The following is an 18,047-nucleotide window of genomic DNA, read 5'->3' on the forward strand; positions in this document are numbered from 1 at the left end:
TAACTGGCACGTAAAAGCACCCACTACACTCTCGGAGTGGTTGGCATTAGGAAGGGCATCCAGCTGTTGAAACTGCCAGATCAGATTGGAGTCTGGTTCGCCAGACCTCAGTCAAATCGTCCAACCCATGCTAGCATGGAAAGCGGACGCTAAACGATGATGATGATGATGATGATATACAGTGGACTTCTTTCAGTTTCTGTCTACCACATCCATTCACAAGGCTTTGGTCAGCTCAAGGCTATAGTTGAAGACTCTTGCCCAAGGTTTCACAGAGTGCGACTGAACCTGGAAACACGTCGGGAAGTAAGCTTCTTCCTACACAACCACACCTTTACCTAAGAGAAAAAAAATTGGAGCATTATATTTTTTGCATATAATATTTTCTTCATTATTATTTTTAATATATTTTTCAGTTATCTTCATGTTGGCCATGCAAAAGCTGCTTTGTTAAATCAATATTATCAAAAATTGTTTGAAGGGCGTTTGATTTTGAGATTTGATGACACAAACCCTGCCAAGGAAAGTGATGTATTTGAGCAGGTAACAAAATTTATTAACCCTTTTCTGTAGTCATTATTGTAATTTCCCATGTAACTGCATTCTGCTGATTTTAGATTTCAGAATGAAATTATGATATTTGCCAGTTCAACCTTGAAGAACTTTTAGTCATTATTTGTTTTTGTCTTTAAACCTGGCACTTGTTTTGTTAGTCTCTTAACTGCTAAGTTACAGGGATGTAAATACACCAACATCGGTTATCCAGTAGTTGACGGGGACAAACACAGACACAATGACGCACTCATAGATAGATGTATGTATGTGTGCATATGTATATATATTTGTGTGTGTATATATGTGTAAGTGTATATATATATATATATATATATAAATTAGAAAAAGTGTATATATATATATATATAATATATATATATATATATATAAATTAGAAAAACCACCTTTTATCAATTCAATAATGAAAAATTAAATTACACCATCTAGAAAATTATATATTATAGAAAGATGTTTATGTATTAAACTTAGTGAATGGTAAAATACAATGTCTTTGTGCTTGGTTGATTCTTCAGCATTTAGTGAGGTCAGCATTGAATTGTTGGAACAAGAGTTTTATAATCATTGGCCACTTGGTTAGATGGGTGTGGTACATAAGTTCCACCTATGATGAATGAATTTCAAGTATTTTTAAAACAAAGAGCTCGAAACCCCTTATTTTTTTTTGCTACTTGTACTTGCAGTGGCATTCCCCTGTGGTGAGTTGAGCCAGCTCTGACCAAGTGTTTAGAGTTTCAATGGAGATGCAAGTTCACACACATACACCTTTTGGGATACTGTGATCTGTAGCAGCTCATCTTGCTGTTGATTGTCAAGCATTGCAGAGGATTCACCAACCAAGTCACTTCCAATTATCAGATGTAGCCTGGGTTCTAGAGACATCATCATCATTTAACGTCCGCTTTCCATGCTAGCATCGGTTGGACGATTTGACTGAGGACTGGAGAACCAGATGGCTGCACCAGGTTCCAATCTGATCTGGCAGAGTTTCTATAGCTGGATGCCCTTCCTAACGCCAACCACTCCGAGAGTGTAGTGGGTGCTTTTACGTGCCACCGGCATGAGGGCCAGTCTGGCAGTACTGACAACGACCACGCTCGAAATGGTGTTTTTTACATGCCACTTGTGTGTATATAAGGGGTGCCTCACGCCTAGTGGTCTTACTGGACACCAAGCCAGACTTTTTGAGGGCGCATGCAAAAAAAGAAAAAAAAGCCTTTATATATAATTTGTTAAACATTGAAAACAATATCTTACATGTTTATTGATACAATATTTTAAACAGGTAATTCTCAAAGATGTCGAACTACTTGGCATTAAGTATGATGTTCTAAGCTATACATCTGACCATTTTGATGTCCTGCTTGATCTTTGTTTGAAACTAATCAAAGAAGGTCATGCCTATGTTGACGATACCAATCCTGACGTTATGAAACAAGAAAGAGAAGAAAAGAAAGAATCAGCACGAAGAAATCAAAGTAAGTTCCTGAAGGAGTTTGCTTGTTGTGTGTAATGCCAAGTATATGTAGTTCTCTGTAGCATGTTGACTGACCTTCTATAGTTTGTGTTAGTAAATTCACTTGCATTACATGACTTCTGTCCTTTTCATGCCTTGATCCATGGTATTGCTATGCTGTTTGTTCTGATGCTTTGCAACATAGTAATTAAAATACTATTGTTGCTTAATCCTAAATTGGCTCTGATTGAACAGAACTGTAATCAACAACATTTTAACCTATTTCTTTACTACCCACAAGGGGCTAAACACAAAAAGGACAAACAAGGGCAGACAAACGAATCAAGTCGATTATATCAACCCCAGTGCGTAACTGGTACTTGTTTAATCGACCCCGAAAGGATGAAAGGCAAAGTCGACCTCGGCGGAATTTGAACTCAGAACGTAGCGACAGACAAAATACCTATTTCTTTATTACCCACAAGGGGCTAAACACAGAGGGGACAAACAAGGACAGACATAGGTATTAAGTCGATTACATTGACCCCAGTGCGTAACTGGTACTTAATTTATCAACCCCGAAAGGATGAAAGGCAAAGTCGACCTCGGCGGAATTTGAACTCAGAACGTAGCGACAGACAAAATACTTCTAAGCATTTCGCCCGGCATGCTAATGTTTCTGCAAGCTTGCCACCTTCGGGTGCACCTTTGACCACATTAACTAATGTGGTCAGGAAATTTAAACTGGCCGTATCCAACCAAAATATTCTACCTGTTTTATGTCCAAACTGGCCAGATCTGGCCTCTCACACCAACCCTACAATTTCTTTCTAAAAATTAAGAATTACCTCATCAAAATCTCAAAGCTACAAAATAATTCCTGGTTAATTCAAAACAATGTGAATAAATAAGTATTACATTTGACTGAGAAATCTGAATGCTAAAGGTTAAGATGGTTGGTTATAGTTTGAGAGAGATTTGGTTGTTGTTTCTGGCAGGTCAAGCAGCCATGTACGATGTCTGTTGTAAGAAGTGGAGATCAAATTTCAAAATATTAGACTTTAACAAATGAGATAAACACTAAATTGGGCCTTCATTGTGCAATGCTCTGACTGTGCTTGGATTTATTGGTGCAGCAATACTGTAGCTGTAGAAAAGCTCACATGGGGACAGACCAGTGGTTTATTACTTACTACTGGAATGCAAGCTAGGCTTTGATTGATCATTAATCATAGTCAACTGGACAAATAACTTTATCAACACAACAATTTGTTGTTTAGTTTTGTATGAAACCTGATTGAGCAGCTCTATATTGAAGGTATTCCAACCATAACTATTCTTTTTTTTTTTTCTAAACAGTAGACTACATTATTCAATGTGTCTGTCTTTTGTAAAAAGCTAGGTGTAATTTGAAGGGCTTTGGCTTCTATTTCTAGCAGGTCAAGAGATTATAATGAGAATCCTTAATTTTCTGTTTATTTTATACTAACCAGGCACAGCTGAAAACTTGAAAATGTGGGAAGAAATGAAATCAGGTACAGAATTTGGAACAAAATGTTGTGTTCGTGCTAAGATTGACATGAATTCTGCTAACGGTTGTATGCGTGATCCAACACTTTACCGTTGTAAACCAGAGATTCACATCAGAACAGGTGACAAATACAAGTAAGACAATTATTAAAAGTATATTTTTCTTGTACGTGAAACCTTTTAAAACTTTGATATTCGAGTTTGGGTTTATAACAATTTAATCAACTAAATTATAGCTAGAGAGAGAGAGAGAATGGACAGCAAATTTATAAAACCAAATTTGTTCACTGCTGATCCAAGTTCAAGTCAAGCTTTGAAAGAATGGAAATATTGATTCAGGACTTTAAAAAAATTTTTAGAATCATTTCCTGCTGAACCGCCTAACACGGATGAAAGTAAACTTAGGTGTTTAATAGCACACATAGATAAAGACGTTTACGAACTCATAAGTGAATGTGAGAATTACTCAGAAGCAATTCAAACTCTGGAGAGACTGTACGTGAAACCTTTTAAAACTTTGATATTCAAGTTTGGGTTTATAACAATAAATAGTCTACATCATACATTACTTCTACTATTTATCATTTAACTCCAAGATAACCCTGACAGAGCAGAACTATGATCAGAGTATAATCATTTAGTTTTTCTGGCGTAGTGTATCAAGAAATACACTTTCCAATAGTCTAATTTCTTGATCAGTTTACAAGCTCACTAGTGAAATGTCTGCCAATACTTATTAGGGCTCTCCCTCGTCAACCATTTTCCCCTCACCTTTTATCCCCTAACACCCATCACTTGAGAACAGAATAGGTGCATATTACATCCACCTGCTTCTTCAGTTATCTCTTTCACCACCCTAAACCATTTCCCATTCCCACCAATCACCTCCTTTCTATGTCTTCTCTCCCCTATAATGTCCTCTATCATTAACACCTTGCTTAACTACTATTACCCTTAATACCCACATACCTACCTATATTTCACTCCATCATTTTGCTCTCTTATATTTTACTCTATCATTTGCCCCACTTATTCTCACCACTCTGAGATGTCACCTTGGAAGCACATCTAATTGTAGAAACCATGCCAAAGTAGACAGTGGAGCCTGATGCAGCTTCTGGCTTTACCAGCTCCTGTCAAGCCATACAACCCATACCAGATGGAAATGGACATTAAATGATGATGATTATTATTTCATCATAAAGCTGCAAGCTGGCAGAATTGTTACCACACCAGGCAAAATGCTTAGCAGTTTTTCTTCCATCTTCACATTCTGAGTTCATATTTCACCTGGGTCGTCTTTGCTTTTCATCTTTTATGGGTTGGTAAATTAAGTACCAGCGAAACACTGGGGTTGATGAAATCAGCATACCCCTCCTAAAAATTTCAGGCCTTTATGCCTTTAGTAGAAAGGATTATTATTTTATCATCATTCTAATGTCCACTTTTCTATGCTTACCTGGGGCAGACAAAATTTGTTGAGGTAGATTTTCTATGGTCAGATGCCCTTCCTGTCATCAACTTCCCCTCTTTTTTTCAAACATAATGATATTTCCCTATGTCAAGATTTTTTTTTTTTTCACAAAAGACTGGAACCAAACAACCTCGCTTGTATGACAGTGATGCTCATTTACAACTATCATGTAATGTTTAGACACGTGTACTCACACAGGTGCATTCATGCACACACACACACACACAACAATCTCCTTTCATTTCTTGTCTACTGAATCTACTCACAAGGCATTGGTCAACTCCTGGCCGTAGAAGACACTTGCCCAAGAAGTCATGCAGTGGGACTGAACTTGAAATCACATGGTTGGGAAGCAAACTTTTTCAGCCAATACCTGCACTTAGCTGTGTGGAAATTCTGTTATTTCTTCTTAAACTCAGTTGTTACACATGTTTCTTCCCATTCCCTTTCATCTTAAAGGCTTCATACCAACCAGTTAACGTTTTCTTGCTCATAACTGAATACCTCTGCAACTTCCTTTCTCTTCATATCTTCTGTCCTACTGCAAACCTATAAAAATTTCACATTAATCTCCCTAAAAGACCCTCTTCTGTCATAAATGACCATGGGATTGCACTTACAAAGACACCTTCCGAGGTACAAGTCTGGACAAGGTTGTTTATGGAAGACCAGCAGTCACCCATGCACACTAGCCTCTCCTCGCCACGTCACCAATGTTATCTAAGGGAAAGGCAAAGGCTGATACTGCTTGGCACCAGTGATGTCACAACTCATTTCTACAGCTTAGTGAACTGGAATAACATGAAAAATAAAGTGTCTTGCTCAAGAACCTAACATGTAGCCTGGTCCAGGAATCGAACTCATAATTTTGTGATTATAAGCCCAATGCTCTAACCACTGAGCCATGTACCTTTATCTCCCTAACAGCAAAGTATAACCAGACAGTCATTGGCCTTCCTACTTGGACTAGTGTGCTCATTAAACATTACTATTTGAAGCCCTAGGACTCAGAGTCACTTACCCAGTTTCCATGGTGTATAGGTTGCTGAGATCATATTTTCCTTCAACAGGATGCCAGTCTATTACAGGGTTACTTATTCATAACTGAGTGGACAGCAGCAACATAAAAGTGAAGTGTTTTACTCAAGACCCAGAACACACTGCCTGGTCAGGGAATTGAAACCATGATCACGAGTGCCACTGTTTAACTGCTAGGTCATGTACCTCACCTTGTGCTTATTAAGTATATTTCTATCGGTATTTTTATTTTTGTAGTTCTTCTTTATTCATTGCATTGCTGATTCTGTTTAGTAAATCTAAAGATAGATTTCTTGTTTCAATCATTTATCCATTATATTTTCAGAGTGTACCCAACTTATGACTTTGCTTGTCCTATTGTGGACAGTATAGAGGGTGTGACCCATGCTCTTCGTACAACTGAATATCACGACAGAGATGAGCAGTATTTCTGGATTCTGAAAAAGCTTGGTAAGATACAACTAACTAATCGATCAATTGTTTAACTTGGTGCTAAACAGTCAGTTATTTATTTGTCTTTATTTTTCCTTTCGTTGCCATTGACAACCTTTTCAGTGACATCTTTCTTAGTCCACCACCGCTTTAATGAAGTGGGGCTGTCACATGGTTATCTTGATTTTTAGGCAGCTGAAAAACAAAGCAAAAGATTGACTGTTTAACCAATAAGTTAAATAAACTTGGTAAGATTTCCCAATAATTCAGTGTACATCAGTTAATATATTCTTAGGATGATCTCTGAATGCTGAACCTTTTGGATGAGATGACAAAGGACTGGTATACCTGATGCTTTGCTGTACTCAAGAAGATCCGTCCTCCTCAGCAGAAGTGTTAAGGCCACATCCCCTAATGAAGAGGATTGGCCTGCAAGAGTCCTGTGCTGGTGCCACATTAAAAGTACCCAGCACACACTGTAAAGTGGTTGGCATTAGCAAGGGCACCCAGCCATATCAAACTGGTGCAGCTCTCTCACTTGCCAGCTCTGGTCAAACCGTCCAACCCATTCCAGCATTGAAAATGGACATTAAAGGATGATGATGATTAGGGGTTTGATGGTTTTAAATTTTCAGGGTTTTTTTTTTTTTTTTTTTTTTTTTTGTATTAGTTATTGGAGCCAATGTGTTAATTACTTTTTCTAACATTAAGCATAATGCATGTAGGAGTTACATTGTAGAAATAATATTTTCTAAAAAATAACAACACAATACTTTTCACAAAAGTTATAAATCTGTAGATTTACACTTCAAATAATATTATCTACCCTTTTTTCTTAATTTATTCATTAAGAACATGATTAACCATCCTCATCATCATCATTATTTAATGTCCTTTATTCCATGCTGGCATGGGTTGGACAGTTTAATAAGGGCCAGAAGACTGCATCAAGCTCCAGCATCTGCCTTGGCATGGTTTCTATGGCTGGATACACTTCCTAACACCAGCCACATTAATAGAGTATACTGGGTGATGCTTTTTTATGTGGCATTGGCACAAATGATGTCACTAAGTACTTGCGAGACAAGATTCCTCAACTGAGTGGAACATAACATTGGAGGAGGTGAAAGTACGATAACAGGATAGGAACAAGTGTCTTGTTGAAGAGGTGAATACATGGTTTCTGCGTCTGGAAAAGAGAGAGAGTTGGTGAGGATGTATTCTCAAAGTACAAGGTGCATATGAAAGAGAGAGAGCATTTTCCATATTTTCTCCAAAATATAGTTACATCATAAGTGAAGAACTTAAGGTATTGAATCAGTTTCAAAATACAAATTAATCAATCTGTGATAAAGCATTTTTAGATGTTCCCTGTGGGTAAACCTCTTTTGATTCAGTTTAGTCCTGAGTCAAACCTTTGACTCTTTGATGGTTTTGCTAAATTCAAAATGGAGAATCTTAGAAAGTTTTACTCAGGCATAGGCATGGCTCTGTGATAAGCTTACTTCTCAACTACATGGTTCCAGGTTCAGTCCCACTGCGTGGTACCTTGGCCAAGTATCTTCTACTGTAGCTTCAGGCAGACCAAAGCCTTGCGAGTGGATTTGGGAGACAGAAACTGAAAGGAACCTATCGTGTATATATCTTTGTGTCTGTTTGTCTCCCACCACTGCTTGACAACCAGTGTTGGTTTGTTTACATCCCCATAACTTAGCAGTTCAGCAAAAGAGACTGCTAGAATAAGTACCAAGTTTTTAAAAATAAATACTAGGGTTGATTTGTTCAGCTAAATATTCTTCAAGGCAGTGCCCCAACATGGACGCAGTCTAATAAAGTAAAAGATGTCGCATGGGCAGCCTTTGACTTTTTCCATTGAAGAGGTTTTTAACCCAAAATAACACACTATAATTATAAATGTTGCAAAATTTCTTTTTAGCTTGAGATAAAAAGTTGAAATGTTTTTCTTCTAGGTTTACGTGAACCTTATCTCTATGAGTACAGCCGATTGAATCTACAAAACACTGTTTTGTCCAAGCGAAAACTCACTTGGTTTGTGAACGAAAAACATGTTGATGGTTGGTAAGTATTGTTTGTTTCCCTGTCTTTGCCTCACCTTTATCATCAGTTCAGTATTTATAATATCTTGCCCTTCCTCATCCTGTTTTCAGGCTATAGTATCCAATATGCTGTTCCTTTTTTTTTTTTTTTTTTAAATCAGTAGTCTGTGATTTGACTGCTGTTTCTTACAGACTAACTATTTTGACCCGTGCCTCGCTCGGGTTTTGGTGGTGGTGTTCCTTTTGTGCGTGTTGTCTCCTTTTCCCTTCCTTCTTTTGTTCGTCTTCTTTGCCTGGTTCTTTTTATTGCCCTCTTCTTTTTCTTATTTTTCAAATTTTTTCTTCATCTTTATCTTCTTTAAAACTCAATTTTTCCCATATTCCTCACCATGGCAACCAAACAGTAGCCCTGAGCAACTTTGCAACCTTCCTCACACCATTGCCCACCCCATTTTACCCCCCAGTGTAAATTTTGGCACCAATCCGACCCCATCTACCGCCCCTTAAACCGTTTCCATACCAAAATGAGACAAATAACCAAGAAATCAAACAACTTTTTCGCATTTCAACTTTATAGATATTGATTGGCATAGGTGGGGCTGTGTGATTAAGAAGTTTGCTTCCCAACCATCTAGTTTCAGATTCAGCCTCAGTGCATGGCACCTTAGACAAGTATCTTCTACTGTTGCTCCATGCCAACCAAAGCTTTATGAGTGGATTTGATTGACAGAAACTGAAAGAAGCTTGTTGTATACTTACTCACCCACATCTCTACATATATATATGTGTGTGTTTTTGTCTCCTTGTCTTAACATCATGCAATAGCTGTAAATGAATGTCTTTCATATAAACAGTCTCGTTTATTTCCAATACTCTGCAAAAACATGCCTGACCATGAGGAAATATCGTGAGGGTTGACAATAGGAAAGGCATTCGACCATATAAAATCTGCCTCAATAAACTCTGTCTGGTCCATGCAAGCATGGAAAAGTAGACACTTAAAATGATGATGATCTGACACATTTGGAGGCTTAATAAAAGCACAAAATAAGAAATAATGAAAAGAAACATTTTATTTTCTGAATGTACATATAATGCCATTTTATTTCATTAAGTTTTAAAACTTAAATCAGTTGGAGACGTTCATGAAAGTTATTGATAACTCTATGGATCATTTCTTCTGGAATGGTGAATTCAGAAAATAAAATTTTTCTTTTCATTTTTTCTTATTTTGTGCTTTTATTAAACCTCCAAATGTGTCAGATCATTTTGGTCCACCCTGTACTTTCATTCTACTTGACCCATTACTCTGACACAAACTACTTTAGTAAAAGTAACATCTTGAGTTAGATTCCTTATAAAGTCTGAGAAACTTCTACAATATAAATCTTTTTTTTCTAGGGATGATCCTCGTTTCCCTACTGTCCGTGGTATATTAAGAAGAGGAATGACTATTGAAGGCTTAAAACAGTTTATAATCGCTCAAGTAAGTTGTGCTTGGATTAAATAGAAATTGCAAAATTTTATTTGTGGTAAGTCTTGTACAAAGAACGTCATGGTTGCTGTATTTATTTGTTAAACATTTTGTTGCAAAAAGTGGCTGAGTTCCTTTCAAGTGTTGGGCCTCAAAGAGGCAATGACCGAGACCTTTGGTATTATGTTGTGGCAGATACTGGTGTCATGCAAATGGCACCCATGCCAGTGGCATGTAAAAAAAGCACCCTTTACACTCTGAGGGCATTCAGCCATAGAAAACCATGCCAAATTTGACCAGAGTCTGGTGCAGCCTTCCAACTTACCAACCCTGATCAAATCATCTAACCCATGCCAGCATGGACAACGGACGTAAAATGATGATGAATGTTATATTTTTGGATGTGTGGTAAGAAGTTTGCTTCCTAACCACGTGGTTCCTAGTTCAGTCCCACTGCAAGGCACCTTCGGCAAGTGTCTTCTATTATAGCTTCAGGATGACCAAATTCTTGTGAGTGGATTTGATGAACAAAAACTGAAATAAGCCCATGGTGTGTGTCTTTGTATCCCCCCCCCACCTCTTGACAACCGGTGTTGTGTTTACATTCCCATGACTTAGCAGTTATGCAAAAGAGACCAACAGAATAAGTCCTGGGATCAATTAGTTTGACTAAAATCCTTCTAGGCGGTGCCCCAGCATGACCACAGTCTAATGACTGAAACAAGTAAAAGATAGAAGATAACAAATACTGAAATACATAAACAGAAAGAGAGAGATGGTGGGAGGAGAGAAATACTATTGTAAAAAAAAACTTGATCCTTGATATTAAAGAATACCCTCCATCAGGCATTTGCCATATCCTGAACGCCTTACTTCCCTGGGCATGGACACATTGAAACTCCGACGTCTGGCAGCTGACTTGGCAGACACCCATAAAATTATCAACCATCGCACAAACAATAACTCTGAGCACCTTTTCAAACTCCACCCGTCTAACACCCGTGGACATATTTACAAAGTAAGAAAACAGCACAGCTCCCATGACTTCAGGAAACATTTTTTCACGCTGAGAGTTGCTGAAGCGTGGAACAAACTGCCGGCATCGGTTGTTAGTTGTCGGAGCACTGCATCCTTCAAAACTTCCATGCTTCCTGAGATTCGCCAACACTACACTTGATACACACACAAGCATGTTCACTTTCCAGACATTTCTACACTACTGCATGTACTTTATATGCACTTTCTGACAAGTTGTGGTGCACCTGAGCACTGTATACAATAATTTCATTATTATTATATTATTAAAACAAAGGCTATTTATCTATCTATCCGCTCAGTCGAAGTCAACTCTTGGTTACTCCATGGATCAGTGTCCTCCAGTCAGTTCTAACCTGGGCCGCTTCTTTCAGATTGGCTATGTCCATTCCAGTATCACTCTTGATGGTGTCAAGCCAGCGGGTTCTTGGTCGGCTTCTTCCTCTCTTGCCACTGACCATTCCGAGCATGATGTCCTTCTCCAGGGATTTTCTCCGCATAATATGACCAAAATATGCCCATCTATGCTTGGTGATCCTAGTTTCTAGTGACATTTTCGGCCTGATCTGCTTAAGAACTTCACCATTACTTTGTTAATTCACGTTTAATCATTGTGAAAAATAAAGAATGTCGATTTGCTCAAATAAAGGCGGTGCTCTAGCATGGCCACAGTCAAATGACTGAAACAAATAAAAGAATCCATCAGAAGATGCAGTTTTATGAACAGAGAAATTGTATTACTTTTGGGGTTTTTTTTTTCTTTATAATATTTCTGACTCGGCTAGTTTACAGAACAAAAAAATTCAAACGATGACAAACTTATATATGCAGAATGATTGAAAAGTAACTCCCTATTTTAAAATACTTTTAAATTATTTATTAATTGTAATTTTTACAGAAGAATGGATATGAGAGGAAAGCTTTTGATATGAGGTTTTATTAAAAATTCAGTATGGGCTCCTAATGTCACCACCAACTTCTTGAGTCGCCTAGGAATTACATCAACTGATTTCACCAGGAACTCTTGTGGGATGGAAGACATAACTTCTTGTATTCTCCCTTCAAGCTCTTTCAAAGTCTTTGGTTTGGCATAGTAGACTTGTTCCTATAACCACCCCCAAAAGAAAGAAATCACAGGATGTTAAATTGGGACTCCTGGCTGGCCACTCACAAGGACCACAATGACCCATCCATCTCCCAACAAAATGGACATTCAGCCATTCACAAACAACAAGAGCAAAATGTAGAGTGGCACCATCTTGCATGAAAATCAAATCTTTAATATCAGTATTCTTCCAAGCACTGATAACTGGCCAGATCTCATCTTGCAACATAGTGAGGTACTGTAGGGAGTTACTTTTCAATCAACCTATATATAATATATCTTTTTTTAAACTTTTTAATTGATTATATTTCCTCTCTGGTCCTTGACAGAAAACTTATTACAGTCATAGATTTTTTTTTTTGTTGTTGATTAGAATAAAAAAAGAATTGAGAAATTGTTGGAAAACCTAAACAACCAAAATGAATATTCATTTATTTTCTATTTATTTGTATTTATTTTCCACTTATTTCTAGGGTTCTTCAAAATCAATAGTCATGATGGAATGGGATAAAATATGGGCAATCAACAAAAAGGTAATTTTTCATTCCAAAAAAAATAGTTCTTGTTATTCTACTTCTTTGAGCAATGGAAAGTATTTTAGTAGCAATTTATGATAAATTATTGAATATTTAATTTCTTTTATAAATATTAACCTCTGCGACTGAATTATTCTAATGCATCATTTATTTTAGCTTACAACCACCCATTCACTTACATTCCTTTTTCCAAACTGGCAAAGTATCATCAGCTAGTTATTATTATTTTTTTTTATGTGATTAAGAGTGTTGCTTAGTGTCTTTCCAATGATAACCACAGTTAATTCTATCTAATTGCTCAACTTTGATAATTTTACCTCAGCTGTGAACCAGGGTTCTAGAAGGTTGAACAACTATGTAAAACATCCATCATTGGTTCAGTGTTTCAAGGACTGTAAAGAATGGTGCTAAACCTAACTAAAACTCGGTATACTTTGTCTAACAGATTATAAAAATATAATTATGTTGTATATCTATATCAAAGTTAGTCGGTTGGAGGAGCTTAATAATCACATATACTTGACAAAACCAAAGTTTTAATGTATTTATGTATTGGTAATACTAAGTATATTATAATTCATTTCAGGTTATTGATCCAATTGTCCCAAGATATACTGCTCTGACTAAAGACGGAGCTGTTTCTGTTACTGTTAAAGATGCAACCCCTTCATCAAAAGAAGTAGCAAAGCATCCCAAGGTTTGATCATTTTTAACATTTTTTTCATTAAAACCATCCTTTATCTGATAATAGATGAGTTTTTTTTGTTAACTGCAACCCTCATTTCCATAATATATGGTAATCCTATAGCACTGCATTCCTTCTTTCAGATACATGTATAATAGAAACTAAAAGAAGCCCATCATATACAAAGCATTTATAATTGGACTTTGGACCTCACTGAGGAAATGACAAGGAACTGGGAGATGTGGCAATTAGCTGTACTTGATAAGCTGTGTCAAGCTTAGAAATATTGCTGTCTTCCACACATACATGCTTGTCCCTTCATGTGCCAGAGCTGTGTAAATGCACCTATGCCACTGGCACGTAAAATGCACCCAGTACACTCTGTAAAATAGTTGGCATTAGGAAGGGCATCCAGCCATAGAAACCATGCCACAACAGACAATTAGGGTCTGGACATTGCAGGTGGCTAGCTCCATGTCAAACCATCCAACCCATGCCAGCATGGAAAGTGGATATTAAATGATCATTATCATCATGATAAATTACATCGATTATAGAATATTGTGCTAGCAGTGACAATGGTATTCACAGGGATTTTATATGATTATTACTTTTTTATGTTTTAGAATGATTCTGTTGGAACAAAGCTTGTATGTTATGGACCTAATATTATTATTGAGAAAGAAGATGCTGAGTCCTTGAAAGAAGGAGAAATTGCAACATTCATCAACTGGGGAAATCTAAAAATTGAATCAATTAAAAAGTAAGTTTATAATGCTAATTATCACATTTTTTAATTGAAAACTCCATAATTTTTTTCATTGGATTTTTGTTTTTCAAATTTTTCTGTTTTCTAAGGTAAAAAAAGCATAAGAGATTTTCCCTTCCTCCTTAAAGAGTCAAATTCCTAATGTCTTTGTTTCAATTAGGTGCCTGCATGGCTGTTAGGTTAAGGAGCCTGCTTCCTAACTACATGGTTTCAGATTCGGCCCTGCTATGTCACACCTTGGAAAGTCTTCTACTGTAGCCTCAGCCCATCCAATGCTTTGTGAGTGGATTTGGCAAATGGAAACAAAAAGATCCTATTGTATACATATGTATGCGTGTGAGTGTGTATGTTTGTATCTCCTTGTGTTAACAACGTATGAAAGTTGTAAATGAGTGTCACTGTCATACAAGCATTGTCATTCATTTCCAATATTCTGTGTAGTTAAGAAATTCTTTTTGCAGTTATGTGCTTTTGGTTTCAATTTCACTTCACAGCACTTTTGGCGAGTGTCTTCTATCAAAACCTTGTGAATGAAATTTGGTTGTCAGAAAATGTGTAGGAGCCTCTCATAGGGACCATTCTTGTTTTTGTGGAGTAGACTTCATCAGTCTCTTAGTCTTACACCACCACCTACAGACCTGGTCTCTATATGTATTGACAGAATTACACTCAACATTATGGCTCTATTTCATTTAAAATATTCACAGAAATACACTTAGCATTATAATTCTATTAAATGTAAATGTTCACAGAAATATGCATAACTTTGTATCTCAATTTCGTTTAAATGTTGACAGACATTTTGTCTTGCAAATTACTCAGCAACTCTGCTGGTGCCATGTAAAAGGCACATATGCTAGTGCCATGTACAAAGCACATGTGGTAGTGCTGTGTAAAGAACACATGTGGTCGTTTCATGTGGAAAACATGCTTGTCAGTTCCACGTAATAAGCACATGTGCCAATGCCACACAAAAAGCACCCAGTATACTCTGTGAAGTGATTGGCATTAGGATGGGTATCCAGCTGTAGGGACCACGCCAAAACAGATGCCTGAAGCCTGGTGCAGCTCTCCAGCCTACCAGCTCGTCAAATCATCCAACCCTTACCAGCATGAAAAACAGGCATTAGATGATGATGATGATGACGATGAAAGACACAGCAGCTGCATATACTTGATGCTCTCTCTCTTTTACTTGTTTCAGTCATTTGACTGCAGCCATGCTGGAGCACTTCCTTTAATCGAGCAACTCGACCCCGAGACTTATTCTTTTGTAAGCCCAGTACTTATTCTGTCGGTCTTTTTTGCCGAACCGCTAAGTAACGGGGACATAAACACACCAGCATCGGTTGTCAAGCAATGCTAGAGGGACAAACACAGACACACAAACACACATGCATATATACATATATGCGACAGGCTTCTTTCAGTCTACCAAATCCTCTCACAAGGCTTTGGTCAGCCCGAAGCTATAGTAGAAGACACTTGCCCAAGGTGCCACACAGTGGGACTGAACCCGGAACCATGTGACAAGTAAGCAAGCTACTTACCACACAGCCACTCCTGTGCCTATGCCTTCACAAAACTAAATTTCAACAATTGTTTTATTAGGAATGCTGCCGGTGCTGTATCTAATATTGTTGCCAGCTTGGATTTAGAAAACACTGTGAGTTAATTGATTTTTTATGTTATTTACATTGTTCTATTTTGTAGTTTATTTACAACTTTTTGTAGATTATTTTTTATATTACTAATTGTATTGTTTTTATATAATGCACACCACTATTTCTGGAAAGTGAAAGTAAAACTATAAGTCAGTGCATATATAATATGCCCTGGTTTCTCTGTTTAACCCCTTAGCATTTAAACTGATCATATCCAGCCCCAATATTTAACCTATTATATATTCAAACTGGCCAAATCCTGTCTCTCTCACCTACCCTACAATGTCATTCTAAAAATAAACAATCACATTACGAAATCTCAAAGCTATGAGATTATGCATGAGTAATTCAAAACAATGTGAAAGAATAAGCAATGCATTTGCTGGAGTAATATGAATGATAAAAGGTTTTAAAAAAGCATTGTCATTAAAAATGAGATATTAAAGAACAAAACAGTAGGTGTATATTTAAAAGAAGAAAAGAGCATGCTGACATGGGTTTCACCGGCCCCTGTGCCAGTGGCATGTAAAAAGTACCTACTACACTCACGGAGTGGTTGGCGTTAGGAAGGGCATCCAGCTGTAGAAACACTGCCAGATCAGACTGGAGCCTGGTGCAGCCTCCTGGCTTCCCAGACCCCAGTCAAACCATCCAACCCATGCCGGCATGGAAAACGGACGTTAAACGATGATGATGATGATGATGATGATATAAAAAAAAAAAATGTAATTTGATCCTCATGAATTCCTGAAACAAACAAATAAATGAATGCTTAACCCTTTAATGTTCATATTATTCTATCAAACGTAATGCTTATTGATTCACATTGATTTGAATTGATCATGCATTATCCCATATCTTCAAGATCTTGATGGTGTAATTACTTAGTGTAGAATAACATTGTAGGGTAGGTGTGAGAGCCTGGATCTGGTCAGTTTGAACATAAAACAGATAAAATATTTTGGTCGGATATGGCCGGTTTAAATACTAAAGGGTTAAAATAGATGTATCATGTACTATCTTTGTTTTTCGTTCAAAAACGGTCCTTAACTCTTTGAAGAACTCTTACTGAATTGAAAAATATAAGCAAGTAAAAAGCTGTGGTGCAAATGCCACATAAAAAACACCCAGTACATACTGTAAAGTGGTTGACATAAGGAAGGGCATCCAGCCATAGAAACTATGCCAAAACAGACGATGCAGCCTGGTGCAGCTCCCAGCCTTTACCAACTCCTATCAAGCTGTCCAATCCATGCCAGCATGGAAAACAGATGTTAATTGATGATGGTGGTGGTGGTGATATTGCAGTAGTAGTTGTAAAAAAATTTCAGTTATTCATTTTGTTTTTAATAGTTTATTTAAAGAAAAATGGTTTTTCTCCCTTGAATATTTTTACTCTTTTACAATTTCAGGATTATAAAAAAACACAAAAACTCACCTGGTTACTTGATTCTGAGGGGTGTCATTTAGTGCCTACAGTTGCAGTTACCTTTGACCATATCATCTCAAAACCATTGCTGGGCAAAGATGAAGATTTTAAACAATTTGTAAACTACAATTCTAAGGTAACTAATTTAATTTTGGTTTCAGTTATAAAAACTACATTTTTGTAATCAAACTTGCTATTGACTCAGTAAAATCTTTATATATAAAATTTAAGTTGTGCGTGTGAGACTCTGTCTCCTCCGATTTAGATTCCTAACTACTCCCACATTTTGTGGTGCAGTTTAACCAAAAGCGGGTATCTTATAGCCATCATATCGAGCCCTTCTGGGTATTAGCATGAGTCTATGATTTAAAAAAAATTTACCATCATTTTTCCACATTTTTGCTTGGGTTATATAAGAGAAGTAACTCTCTAAAAATGCTTATATAGCTATTTCCCTTACAAACCCGAGCAACGCCAGGCAATACTGCTAGTATTTCATATATCTCTTCTCTTGTTGTATCTCAGAATTATTGATATCTTCCTTTATGCAGTTCCTTCATTGGTTTTAGTTATCTCATCCACATATTTATATCTCCCTCTCATAAAGAAGCAATTTCACTGGATTAATTTATGTTATGTACTGCTGTTATTGTTGTGGGTTAGCCTTGTGTCTGGTAAAACAGAGATGTGATCATAATCAGGATTTTCTAGTCTTTTCAGACTTGGTTTATCTGAAACTACATTGCCCAATGTATCCTTCTCTTTTTTAAAGATAATCGAGTGTGATTTG

General features: G+C 37.0%; 1 protein-coding gene across 1 annotated transcript in view; it reads left to right on the top strand.

Moving 5' to 3' along the window:
* The window catches only part of LOC115217051 (bifunctional glutamate/proline--tRNA ligase), a 62,508-nt gene that overhangs the window by 16,692 nt on the left and 27,769 nt on the right, over window positions 1–18,047 (top strand). Inside the window, exons 7-17 of the mRNA XM_036506997.1 lie at window positions 417–543; window positions 1,859–2,051; window positions 3,523–3,694; window positions 6,397–6,521; window positions 8,474–8,582; window positions 9,962–10,046; window positions 12,648–12,707; window positions 13,297–13,407; window positions 14,022–14,158; window positions 15,776–15,830; window positions 17,241–17,437. Of these exons, the coding sequence (XP_036362890.1) occupies window positions 417–543; window positions 1,859–2,051; window positions 3,523–3,694; window positions 6,397–6,521; window positions 8,474–8,582; window positions 9,962–10,046; window positions 12,648–12,707; window positions 13,297–13,407; window positions 14,022–14,158; window positions 15,776–15,830; window positions 17,241–17,437 (1,371 nt within the window). The remainder of the gene's footprint in view (window positions 1–416; window positions 544–1,858; window positions 2,052–3,522; window positions 3,695–6,396; window positions 6,522–8,473; window positions 8,583–9,961; window positions 10,047–12,647; window positions 12,708–13,296; window positions 13,408–14,021; window positions 14,159–15,775; window positions 15,831–17,240; window positions 17,438–18,047) is intronic.

This window comes from Octopus sinensis, linkage group LG11, assembly GCF_006345805.1.
Source record: "Octopus sinensis linkage group LG11, ASM634580v1, whole genome shotgun sequence".
NCBI lineage: Eukaryota > Metazoa > Mollusca > Cephalopoda > Octopoda > Octopodidae > Octopus > Octopus sinensis.